This window comes from Mauremys reevesii, linkage group 20 (assembly GCF_016161935.1).
Source record: "Mauremys reevesii isolate NIE-2019 linkage group 20, ASM1616193v1, whole genome shotgun sequence".
Taxonomy (NCBI): domain Eukaryota; kingdom Metazoa; phylum Chordata; order Testudines; family Geoemydidae; genus Mauremys; species Mauremys reevesii.
Genome location: NC_052642.1, coordinates 2913994 through 2927115, shown reverse-complemented (window position 1 = coordinate 2927115; position 13122 = coordinate 2913994). Strand labels below are relative to the sequence as shown.

The following is a 13122-nucleotide window of genomic DNA, read 5'->3' as shown; positions in this document are numbered from 1 at the left end:
AAAGGACCTTGGGATTACAGTGGATGAGAAGCTGGATATGAGTCAGCAGTGTTCCCTTGTTGCCAAGAATGCTAACCGCATATTGGGCTGCATTAGTAGGAGCATTGCCAGCAGATCAAGGGAAGTGATTATTCCCCTTTATTTGGCACTGGTGAGGCCACAGCTGGAGTATTGTGTCCAGTTTTGGGCGCCTCCCACTACAGAAAAAGGATGTGGAGAAATTGGAGAGAGTCCAGTGGAGGGTAATGAAAATGATTAGGGGGCTGGGGCACATGACTTTTGAGGAGAGACTGAGGGAACTGGTCTTATTTAGTCTGCAGAAGAGAACAGTGAGGGGGGATTTGATAGCAGCCTTCAGCTCCTGAAGGGGGGTTCCAAAGAGGATGGAGCTCGACTGTTCTCAGTGGTGGCAGATGACAGAACAAGGAGCAATGGTCTCAAGTTGCAGTGGGGGAGGTCTAGGTTGGATATTAGGAAACTCTGTTTCACTAGGAGGGTGGTGAAGCACTGGAATGGGTTACCTAGGGAGGTGGTGGAATCTCCTTCCTTAGAGGTTTTTAAGGCCTGGCTTGACAAAGCCCTGGTTGGGATGATTTAGTTGGGGTTGGTCCTGCTCTGAGCAGGGGGTTGGACTAGATGACCTCCTGAGGTCTCTTCCAACCCTCATCTTCCCTGATTCTATATTCAACCTGTCTCTACTAAACTGGAGAGCCCAGTGTCAAATATTTGTTCCCCATGTAGGTATTTATAGACTGTGATTAAGTTGCCCCTTAGCATTCTGTTTGTTAAGCTAAATCAATTGAGCTCCTTTAGCCCATCAATATAAAGCAGGCGTTCTAATCCTTTAATCATTCTGGTGGCTCTTATCTGAACCCTCTTCAGTTTGTTAACATTCTCCTGGGATCAGATTGCGACCTGCACAGAAGCAGATGTTCTTGCTGCAGATGTTCAGCCCAATTTCAGCCACTGGTGAATGCCATTGCCATTAGTGGCCATTCAGCTAATGTGCTCTTGGGTGGTGCGGGGGGCAGGCAGGTATAGCACGTGTGAAACTAACCGGGAAAGGGGGTTGTGTAACTTCCTTAGAAGCTGTTTTGTCTGAGTAAATGTTACATCAGCTCCAATTTCGCCCTTAAATGATACCGCAGTTCCATTTGTTTAGTGATTTTATTTTATTTTGGGGTTTCCTTCCATTGCATCAGACAGCAAACAGTCTCCAGCAGAAATTCAGCTAAGTTGCTCAAGAAATCCAGCCAGACACAAACCAGAGTTGAGCTGTAGACGGGTACCTGAAAATTAACAAACTGTGAGGTGACAGTGTAAGCTGGAGACTCCAAGCAGTAGCTGGGGGAGAGTGCAGAATCTGCAGTGTGCCAAGCACTCTCCCCCAGCTACTGCTTGGAGTCAGAAATATTAGTAAGTGTTACATGACTGTGAATGGGATGTTGTGAAGGCTGAAAGTATAACTGGGTTCAAAAAAGAAATAGGTAAGTTAATGGTAGATGGGTCCATCAATGGCTATTAGCCAGAATGGTCAGAGATGCAACCTCATGCTCCAAGTGTCTCTAAATCTCCCATCTGCCAGAAGCTGGGGCTAGATGGCAGGGGATAAATCACTCAAAATTGCCCCATTCTGTTCATTCCATCTGAAGCATCTTGCACCGGCCCCTTGTCAGTGTCAGTACACTGCGCTAGCTGTTGCACTGGTCTGACCCAGCATGGCCGTTCGTGTGTTCTTACATACAAGATTGATTCAATGTTTAGAAAACCTGTCGCACAATAAAGAAATTCAATGCATTTAGTGTTTCCGTGGGAACGTTAAGATGGGACTGGATAACAGTGTATAAGTACCTACATGGAGAGAAGATTTCTGATGGCTCTTTAGTCTGGAAGATAAAGGCAGAATAAGATCCAGTGCTTGGAAGTTGAAGTGGACAAATTCAAACTAGAACTGAGGGGCACATTTTTAACAGTGAGGAGAATTAACCGTTGGAACAGCTTACCAAGGGATGTGGTGGAGTCGCTGTGTTTTAGAGCCTTTGAATCAAAATTGGATGTCTTTCTAAAGCAGTGGTCTCCAGCCTTTTTACGCACATGATCACTCTTTGAATTTAAGTGCAATCCAGGATCTGCCCTGCCCCTTCCCTGAAGCCCCGACTCACTCACTCCAGCCCCCCTTCCCTCTGTTGCTCGCTCTCCCCCACCCTCACTCACTCTCACCGGGCAGGGGGTTGGGGTTCAGGAGGGGGTGCAGACTCTGGGCTGGGCTGAGGGCTTTGGAGTGTGGGAGGGGGCTTCAGGTTGAGCCTGGGGCAGGGGGTTCGGGTGCAGGAGGGGCTGAGGGGTGCAAGCTCTGGGAGGGAGTTCGGGGGGGCTCCAGGCTGGGGCAGACGGGGGTATGGGGTATAGAGGGTGTATGGGGTGCTGGCTCCGGGAGGGGGCTCAGGGCTGGGGTTGGGGTGCGGGCTCCTGCCGGGCAGCAGTTACCTGCGGCGGCTCCCAGTTGGCAGTGCAGTGGGGCTAAGGGAGGCTCTCTGCCTGCCCCAGCCCCACGCCACTCCCGGAAACGGCCAGCATGCCCCCGCAGCCCATGGGGGGGGGGCGGCGGGCAGGAGTCTCCGTGTGCTGCTCCTGCCTTCGAGCACCGCCCCTGCAGCTCCCATTGGCCGCAGTTCCCCGTTTCCGGCTGCCCTGCTGCACCACCGGACTTTTAGTGGCCAGAAATCGCGATCGACTGGAAGAGTCTCCAGGATCGAGCAGTCGATTGTGATCAACTGGTTGGTGACCACTGTTCTAAAGGATATGCTGTAGCTCAGACAGAAATTATAGGCTTGATGCAGGAATCACAAGGTCTCTTCCCTGGGTTACGCAGGATGTCTGCTCAGAGCTGATCGTAATGCCCCATTTTAAAATGTAGCCCTAACTATGCAGTGGCTCTGCGGTGTTTCCATAATTATCTATTATACTTGGCAGTGTGGTGTGAGCTGGTGGTGGTTCCACCATCAAGGGACTAGACATAGAGCTCCTAGCCTGACTTCTTTAAGGCCCTTTCCTCAGGGCTTGTTTATTGGTCACCAAACTGACACAAAAAGCAAATCAACTGAAACACGGGGAATCATTTCCCAAGGCTTCCTGCGCTTTAGCTAGTCAGGAGGGGAGAAAGCACAGCTTACCCCTTAGATGCAGCTATGTGACAGGAGGCTTAAAAATGAAGTGGAAAGGAGATCACATTCTGTATTAAATTCTGTAGCTATTTAGAGTCAATTTCCGTAGCACTGTATTAGTTTTATCCATATTAAATTATATGGGATTTTTCCATGATGGTAACTCAGTGAAAAAAGGTCAAACCTTGGCTGGGACAGAATGGATGAATGGAAGGAGAATGTGTATATTGAACTTTGCTAAGGACAGCAAAATACCAGACACCTTTCCTGTCCCACACTGGAATCTGCTGAGGACATACTTATCTTCTGGTGAGAAATGCCAAGACCCATAGCTGTCATTAGAAAGGCTTCCTCAGCCGTCAGAGCATCCACTAACACCTTACTGGGGCATTGGGGTCAGCTGATTCAGAAGGAAGAGCTTCTTCTAGTGAATCACCAGCACCACTGCCTGTAACACCTGGATTTTCCTAGGAACTCTCTCATCCATGAGAAATCTCACTAAACTCCAGAGAGGTGTGCAATGTGATATAATAGAAACACTTATTTCCCCTTATTGACATCTCTAGCATGACTCACTCTGCTGGCTGATTTCAGAGAGAAAGAAAATATTCTTCTGGGCTGTTGGTTAGACTGCTGGAAGCAAAGCTGCCCTTCCCTTGACAAGGAAGTTGTGCTGTTACCCTGATTCTCTCTCATATCCCTCTGGGATCACTTTCTTCCCTTCCAGGTGGAGCCAGGAGTGCTACCTTTGGGACATGCCTCGGAGGAGTATGAAAACTTTCCTCCAAAAAGTGTGGTAGCAGACCCAGAGAGCAGTCAGCAAACACAGCAATTGGTGAGTTGCCGTCCCTTTCCACAGGCTCAGAAGGGGACTCCATCTATGGGCCTTTCTCCCTCAGAGTGAAAGTCAGGCTTTCTTGGGATGAAATGCTACAACTGTTTCAGTTTTTACATCTCTGATTTCATATGTGGGATTTGGGATAAAGGTGCTTGCTGGTCTCAGAGTGAGGTGTGGGGAACTGGCCTGTGCCAAGAACCAGCTGCAAAACAGGTAGTCAAGGTGTGACAGGTTTCCCGGGCTGCAGCCTGGAACTGGGGTATCGCTGAGCCCTCTGTCCCACCAGTCTGGGCTCCTTCTCACTCTGTGATGCTGTGACAAACTACAAACCTCTGGCAGGTACTGCACTTACACAGACATCCACAGTGTAAGTTTATTACCCAGTCTGCCACTTCTACAAAGGAAAGTGGACGTGCACCAGCCCTTGCACCCTGAGCAGATTTCCCAAGCACTTCAGCCAAAACGCACTGTTAGGTAAAATGTAAAACAGATTTATTAACTACAGAAAGAGAGATTTTAAGTGATTATAAGTAATAAGCGTACAGATCAAGTTGGTTACCTAAGAAATAAGACAAATAGCTGAGTTAACACATTCTTTGCAGCTCAGGCTGACCCTTCTGCATAACGCTAGCCTGTAGCTCTGTGTTTTGCACAACAGAGCATACAAAGTTCCCCACTTGTGCTGGATGTCATGCCATGTACTGCTTGTCATCAGCATGATGCAAGTGGGAAGAGAGCTGTGTCCAGAACTGAAAAGGTGGGAGGAGGAAAGGGGCCTGTAAAAATAGCTGGTTGGCTTATTGAGTTTTGTTTGGGCATTTCTTGTTGTCTTCTTAAGAACTGTCATTAACTTTTTTCAAATAATTTTCACAAAGAGATTTTCATGTGGAAGAGAAAAAGCTTGTGTGGTGTTAGTTCGGGGAAGCTATTTTGAATTTCATATGCACCATGAGACATCTGGGATGCTGGTCTCTGTGTGGTCCAGTGTTTCTTCATGGCTTTCTTTGCTTTTCTTGTGTAGGAATTTGAGCTCAGGAAAAAGCGTAAAAAATGTGAAAACCTTGAACATGAAGTGAGGAAAAAGCACAAAAGATGCAAAGAATTGGTAAGCATTGTCTCTCTCTCTACAGCTGTGAGTTTGATGTTAGATGAATGGTTAGATTGCTGCATTCTTATATGGAATTTTTTCCTCGTTTAGCTAAAGTAATTTCTTTTCCAGCTCTCATTTCTCATCTCAACAAAACCACAAGTTCTGGGTTCCAACCCTTAGAGTCTAAAAATTAGTTCATGTAGTGTTTCAGCTGGTTGCAGGCCAAATGTGTAGATTCTTCTGCATTAAATTAATATTAATGTATGTAGTAGGGAAAAATAATTCCCTCCACTTGAAGGACTGTTGGGTGAAATTCCCCGTGTTATGTGGGGGGTCAGGTTAGAAGATATTAAAGGTACCTTCCAGCCTTAAAAATCAGCTGGAAGGAAAAATGTAATCAGAAACATTTGAATGATGATTTGACTTGTTTAAGAATTCTTTAAGAGAAGCCTAAAAAGCCAGAGTCAAGGAAGGAAGGCCATATTGGTTAAAAATATGACCTGGTTTGAGCATTGGCCTCCTACCCCAGGGTTTTGAGTTCAATCCTTGAGGGGACCATTTAGGGAACTGGGGTAAAAATCTATCTGGGGATTGGTCCTGCTTTGAGCAGGGGGTTGGACTAGGTGACCTCCTGAGGTCCTTTCCAACCCTAGTATTCTCTGATTCTATGATAAAGGATGGTGCAACTAAGTTGCCCCCATGATGAGTCTAGGTAAAATATAACACCACTTGCATTGAATTTGAGGCCTTCTCTGTTGTTACCTGAATATTCATATGCCACAAACCATTTTGTGAGAACCAGATACCCACATAGGGGAAAAGAGCTAACCTGTTCAGTATATTGTCCATTGAGCCTCCATTTATGCAACCACAGTCTCGGATGAAAGACACTTTTGTTAGTTCTGGAGTAATTTATTGAAAGGCCTTCCTGTTGAGAGTACCAAACACATCCTGATTTGATTTACAAATATGTGCCTCCTAAGGGGAGAAAATTGTACACAGTTTTTGTTGATCTAAAATCGGCCTTTGAATCGATTGTTAGGGACCATCAGTGAGGCAAATTGGAGATTGCTGGAATAGACCCTTAATTACTTCTTCTTTTAAGAGCTCTTCACAGACAAACAGTGAGTAAACCTGGATGGGGGACTAACTGATTCCATCCCAGTTAGAAAGGAGGTTTGATGGGGGTGTCTAGTAGTCCCTTTTCTTTTTATCTTTTATGATGTGGTTTTAGCATTAAAAGGGGATCAGTATTTTCCCTCTAAAATCATGAATCACCCTGTGTCTGTCATATGATATGCAGATGATATGGTATTATGGTCACAAATATCTTTAGCACTGAAGTGTTTATTACATGCATTTGGTATCTGTTTTGATGAGATTACTATTTTGGTTGATCAAGGTAAAAGTGTTGATGTTATGTACTTAGGGCTTGTCTTCATGTACAGCATTACAGCGGCACAGCTACACTGGTACAGTTGCACCTTTGTAGTGTTTTAGTGAAGATGCTACTACGCCGACTGGAAAGCTTCTCACATTGGTGTAATTAATCCACCTCAGCGAGAGGCAGTAGTCATGTTGATGTCCCACCGACATAGCGCTGTCTACATGGGGGGGTTAGGTCAGTATAACTACATTGCTCAGTGGTGTGGATTTTTTCACACCCGTAAATGATGTAGTTATACCAGTATAGGTCTGTTGTGTAGACCTGGCCGTAGACATCTGTAAGGCATTTGTCTTGGAACCACCTACCATTTTGATTAAAAAAATTAGAAAAATATAAAGTTAACAGGCTGTTTGCAGTGTTGTTGTAGCCGTGTGTGTCGCAGGATATTAGAGACAAGGTGGGTGAGGGAATATCTTTTATTGGACCAACTTCTATTGGTGAAAGCGACACGCTTTCGAGCTACACAGAGCTCTTACTCAGGTCTGGGGAGGGTACTTGGAGCATCACAGCTAAAGGCAAGGTGGAACAGATTGTGTAGCATAAGTAGTTAACACCTATTCTATGAGACCATTCATGGTGAAATGGCCCGTTCACATCTCTCCAGTCGTAGGACAAAACAGGGGGTTTAGTGGGTTGTAGGTTGTTGTAATATGCCATAAAATTCAGTATCTTTATTGAGTCTGTGATTTTTAGTGTCTAGTAAAGTTATGAATTTAAGCTCCCAAGATCTTTTGAAGGTGTTGTTCATTTTTCCTTTGAGGATGAGGACTGAGAGGTCAGATATAGAGTGATGGTTTTGTGAAGTGTTCACCCACAGGTGACAGGGTGTTTTTTCTTTTATCATTTTTCTGTGTGAATTCATTCAAAAGCATGGTGATTGTGGGTTTCACCCACAGAGTTGTTGTTGGGACATTTAGTGCACTGGATGAAATACACCCTGTATTGTGATAGATGTGTGTAGGACCCATGGAATGAAAGGTGTGTTGTGGGGGGTGTTGATTATTGTAGCAGTGGAGATATGTCTGCAGGTTTCGCGTCTGTTGTTTTGGCGGGGTCTGGTGCTGCTTTGAGTTGGTGGGTCCTGGTTTGCTAAACAATCTGTTCCACCTTGTATTTAGTTGTGACACTCACGGGACCTTTCCCAGACCTGTGGAAGGGCTCTGTGTAGCTCGAAAGCTTGTCTCTCTCACCAACAGAAGTTGGCCCATTAAAAGATATTCCCTCACCCACATTGTCTCTATAAAATTAACATGGCACATTAAATGAATTAAAAGCTCGTTAACTGATCGGTCTCAACATGTAATTGTAAATGGGGAATCATCGTTGAATGGGTGTGTTTTTAATACGGTCCTGCAGGGATTGGTTCGTGGTCCTGTGCTGTTTAACATTTTTATCGATGACCTGGAAGAAAACGTAAAATCAACCCCCTGCTCTGGGCTGCTGCGCTCTCCCCGGCTCTGCCTTACTCTGCCCTGGCAGCCCCAGCTCACGCAGAGCATGGGCCCTGAGCTCTTGGCTCCATCATCGACTTGCCCACCCTGACAATCTGGCTGACTTGGAGTGCTGGCCTCTCCCCATTGGCCCTGGGGACCTGTCAGTCCCAGGATCCTGATTCCTCTTCAGCCCTTCCCCTTTCTCTTGGTATTGTGAGGGGGCCAACCAAAAAGCCACTACGTTTCAGTAAGGTGCCAACTGCCCCCTTGCACATCTCCCGGCAGAACCTTGGCTATTGCACTGCTAATGGTGTGATCGCTGGCAATGTGAAGAAAAGTGCCCTCTAGGAACAGGGATGCAGGAGCCACTGTTACCCTCATGGGGTCTAATTTGATCATGTCTTGACCACATATTGATTTACACATTTAGGGCCAGATTCTGGTCCCCTGACTCATGTTGGGTAGCACCAAGTCACTGAAGTCAGCAGGGCTGCTTGTGGGATACGATGCTGTTCATTCACTGTGTGGAAGAGTGTCAGAACCTGACCCCCCAGTGATTATGATAGGACTGGCTGACCCTAGAATATTTGGCAACTGCAGAGGAATTGGATTGAAAGTCTCTCTGCAGAGGGGATTTGTGCCAAGTGGGTGTCCAGGAAATATTTGATGGTCACTAACTGCCTGTTTCCCTTCTCTGGAGTTTTTGACATCTACCACAATGTGTGTTTGTGTGGGGGAGGGAATGAAATTTGGTAAAGTTCCTCCATTACTATAGAGACCACTCACCATTCTGTCGTGATCTCCCGGCCCGGGGAAAATCTGTCTCCCCATATCACCACTCACAGTTATGTGAGCTGCATCTCCTAGGTCTGCAACAGTGGGCATCAAGGCACAGAACTATAACCTGCAATCAGCCAGGTGCAGCTCAGCCTCCTAGTCCCCTCTTGCCTGGGGAAAGCAGTTAATCAGAGAACCTTGGTGTAGTAACAGGCTCATTCTCTCTGGTCAGGAAATCCAGCTGCAGGTGGTGCAGGGTGAAAATGCACGACTGGCTCAGGAGAACACTCAACTGAATGGGAAGGCTGAATGGGCGCGACAGGTAACCAGGGATACTCTTGTTCCCTCAGTGGAGCATTAGCTTTTATTTTATGTTTATGTCAACATTGCAGAACTCCTCTACCAAGCAGAGCTTATCACAGGACTAAGACAAAGCGGTGGCCTAGATTCAAATGGTAGTTATCAATGGCTGGCTGAGAAACTGGGAGGGTGTATCTAGTGGGGTCCTGTAGGTGCCAGTTCCCTGGGTCTGGTACTGTGTAATATTTTCATTAATGACTTGAATAATGGAGTGGAGAGTGTGCTTATAAAATTTGCAGGTGACACCAGGCTGGGAGGGGTTGCTAGCACTTTGGAGGACAGGATAAGAGTTCTAAGCAACCTTGGGAAATTGGAGAATTGGTCTGAATTCAACAAGATCAAATTCAATAAACAAGTGCAAAGTGCTACACTTAGGAAGGAAAAAATCAAATGCACAACTACAAAAAGAGGAATAACTGATTAGGTGCTAGTACTGCAGAAAGGATCTGGGGGTTATAGCCTCGGGTGGAAGAGGCAGGGAAGGGGGCTGGCCTCCCTGAACAGGGGGTGCACGCGCTGCCCATGGCCTCAGCTGGAGTGCTGGGTCCCGGTCTGGGCACCACACTTTGGAGAGAGCCCAGAGCAGAGCAACACAAATGTTAAAGGGTTTAGAAACCCTGCCCTGAGGAAAGGTTAAAACCAAAACAACTGGGCCTGGTTAGTCTTGAGAAAAGAAGACAGAGGTGGGGACCTGATAACAGTCGTCAAATACGTTAAGGGCTGTTCTAAAGAGGACAGCGATCAATTGTCCTCCATATCTACTGAAGATAGGATGAGAAGTCATGGGCTTAATCTACAGCAAGGGAGATTTAGGTTCGATAATAGGAAAAACGTTCTAACTGTAAGGGGAGTTAAGCTCTGGAGCAGGCTTCCAAGGGAGGCTGTGGAATCCCCGTCATTGGAGGTTTTTAAGGCCAGGTTGGACAAACACCGGTCAGCGATGGTCTAGGTTTACTTGGTCCTGCCACAGCGCAGGGGCCTAGACTTGATGATCTCTTGAGGTCCCTTCCAGTCCTACCTTTTTATGATTCTGTGATTCCCCATGGTGATTTCTGCTGTTGTAGTGCTTGATGAGGGGCCTTGTACAGGGCTGGTGGAGTCCACCATGGGATGGTTACAGTGGAGGAAAGTGGCCATAAACTTTTCTCCATAGCTGGGGCATAAGGGGGGGGCAGTGCTGTCCCCCAAATGGGTAGAGCTGGCTGAGGGCAGGGTGTACCCCAGGGAGCAGGGAAGAGACCCAAGTGCAATTTACAGCTGCCTTTGCCTGATGGAAACCCTGAAGCAGGACAGGAGGCAGCAACACCAGCTGCACTCCTGGTGTGAATCCCCCTAAGGGTGCAAGGTGGGGTAATTATGGTGCCAACTTTGGAGACTGGTTTCTTAGGACATGACTGCGCTCTCTGGCATTACCCCCAGTAAATAACTGCACAGTGGTCATAACAAACAGGAAAATCAAAATCATACAGAGCAGCAAGGAAAAAAGAAAGAAAATAATTCATCATATTGGCTGCAGGCATTAAGGTAACCATAAGTCACACACTAACGAGTAAAGGAAAGATTTTAAATGTGCATCAGTGGGTGGGAATTGATAAAGGATTTGTACAGGGGGCAGATCCCTCAAAGATCTGTTTTCTTAACTCAGCTCCTTCTCTCAGCGTAAGTGAGGCAAAAAGCCAAACTTTGCACTGAGTTTCACTCTGAAGACTGGTCATTTTCCCCATGGTTAGGACTTCCTAGATCGTCACAAGCCATCTGCCAGAAAGGGAGCATTAGCCTTACACTGGTGATCTTAGTTGCTCATAGTTCATTCTGATTAGATGTAAAGACTAATCATCAGCACTGTATATGGTGAATGTAGGGGAGAACAATGCATCAGGTTACAGTTCCGTTCAACCCGAAGCACAAATCTCTGGGTTTATTCTTGTTGTGTCCAGGTTGTACAGCAGGCTCTCCACAGTCTCTCCAGCATAAATCATGATCAGAAAGCCCCACATATGGGACAGGAGATGACTTCAGTAGCAAGTGAAGGCTGTGTGACTAACCATTAGTCATAACTAAGAAAGATACAAATATATGAATATTTTCGTAATGTTACATTTGACCACAAATGGGAGGAGAGGTGGGTTCACGTGACTGCCAATGGGATGGGAGGAGATGTGGTGGTCCCGTGGTTGCCAACGGGAGAGTAAAAGACATAGGTTCATGTCCCTGCCAGTGGAAGGTGTGTCTAAGTCTAAGATGTGGTTCAAGCTGTGAAAAATGATCGCCTCTGTAATTTATACAAAGCGTGCCTGAGACTGTGTGTACTAATACACTATCCTCTCTCCACAGGTGGAATCTGAAAATGCTGACCTGAAGTTGCAGGTTGTTTTAGTTACTAAGGAACGGGATTCTGCTCTTCAGAAGAGCCAAGGACTCCAAACCAAGCTGGAGAATCTAGAGCAGGTGCTGAAGGTTAGTCGGATCCAGGGCCTTTGAAAAGGCTGTTGAAATCTAAACACTGTTTTGATTGGTTTGCTCAGGAAAGGACATGAAGTTCCCCCTCTCTTACAGCATTTGGTCTATCTAAGCTAGTGATCTAGTTAATTTAATGCTAGTTCAAGAGGGTCTGTTAGAGCAATGTCTAAGGTCTGCCATAAACAGCAAGAAGAGAGACTTATGAATGTGTCTCCTTGGCTGTGGGTAATATGGGAGAGAAGTGATTGCTATAATTTCCTATTGCAGTTGGAGATTTACGATGCACCATGATTCCCTTGTGCTCCTTGGTCACCACAGACAATAGACTGTCAGGCTGGGAGCCCACCTGGGCCGCGATATGGTGGAAGGGAGCCAAGTTGGAGGGGTGGCGGTTGATTTCCTGCAGTATGTTCGCATGATTTGTTTGGGTCACCTATGTATAGTTTCGCTGTTGGTGGCTTTCCCTACTTAGGGAGTTTCTCAAACTGGGCTCCTCTGGCTTCTACAAGAAGGTTCTCATTTCAGAGATCTGCTTTTTGACAAGTCCCTTGTCTGTCGAGAGTGACTCTAAATTATGCTGGCTGCTGTGGTCCCACAGGGACTGCTTTGCTGGCTGAGGACCGGCCAGAGTGCTGTGTGTGATGGCCCTGCCCTCTTAGCATACCTGGCATACCACTCCTCTACATGCACTCTGCGTCTGAGGGGGAAGCTGGTGGTTAAAGCTACATGAGGCTGCTATGAATCCTATTTATATTGCTGGAGTGGCTTGGAGAGCACTTTGGGAGGCCAAGGATCTGGCCATTATGTGCTGGAACTCCGCCCCCTGAAAGTAACCTCCCCCTTTTTTAATTAGTCTGTGAAAAACACACGATCTGTTAATTGCCATCAGGAAAGCATGGAGGATGAGGCCCTCAGTAGAGCTCCGAGAGGCAACGCTTCGACAATGCCTCCCCTAAATTGTGTGTGACTTCTTCTCCAGCATATGAGAGATGTGGCTGAGCGAAGGCAGCAGCTGGAGGCTGAACACGAGGAAGCCCAGCTAGCACTGCAGGAGAAACAAGAGGAAGTCAGATGGTTGCAGCAGGTATGCAGCAAGTGCGAGACAAGGAGAAAATGGACACTTTAACTCTCTGAATCCCCCCTGGAAAGAGATGGAACTCCTGCAGTGTCTCTCTAGCCTCTGTTTGTCAGAGAGTGGAGATGGATGGCAGGAGAGAGATCACTTGATCATTGCCTGTTAGGTTCACTCCCTCTGGGGCACTTGGCATTGGCCACTGTTGGTAGACAGATACTGGGCTAGATGGACCTTTGGTCTGACCCAGTACAGCTGTTCTTATGTTCCTTGGTGGGACTGTGCAGGGAGGAGGTATGTGTGAGTTTACCAGATAAACTAATCCAGGGAAGCGTGTCTGTGCCAGGGGCAACTCTGATACCTGGGCACTACAAGGGGCTGTTCTCATGCATGACAATTCTAATCTGCAAAGGCTCTTTGTCAATAGATCAAGGATGTCTCTGGTCCTGTTGTTCTGTTCAGGCTTCTAAATCTATCTTGC

General features: G+C 46.7%; 1 protein-coding gene across 8 annotated transcripts in view; it reads left to right on the top strand.

Moving 5' to 3' along the window:
- The window catches only part of TSPOAP1 (TSPO associated protein 1), a 145907-nt gene that overhangs the window by 39261 nt on the left and 93524 nt on the right, over positions 1–13122 (top strand). For all 8 annotated transcript variants that reach the window (XM_039507753.1, XM_039507754.1, XM_039507752.1 and 5 more), the window contains exons 4-8: positions 3892–3999; positions 5024–5107; positions 8982–9071; positions 11444–11566; positions 12549–12653. In XM_039507753.1, coding sequence (XP_039363687.1) covers positions 3892–3999; positions 5024–5107; positions 8982–9071; positions 11444–11566; positions 12549–12653 — 510 coding nt within the window. The remainder of the gene's footprint in view (positions 1–3891; positions 4000–5023; positions 5108–8981; positions 9072–11443; positions 11567–12548; positions 12654–13122) is intronic.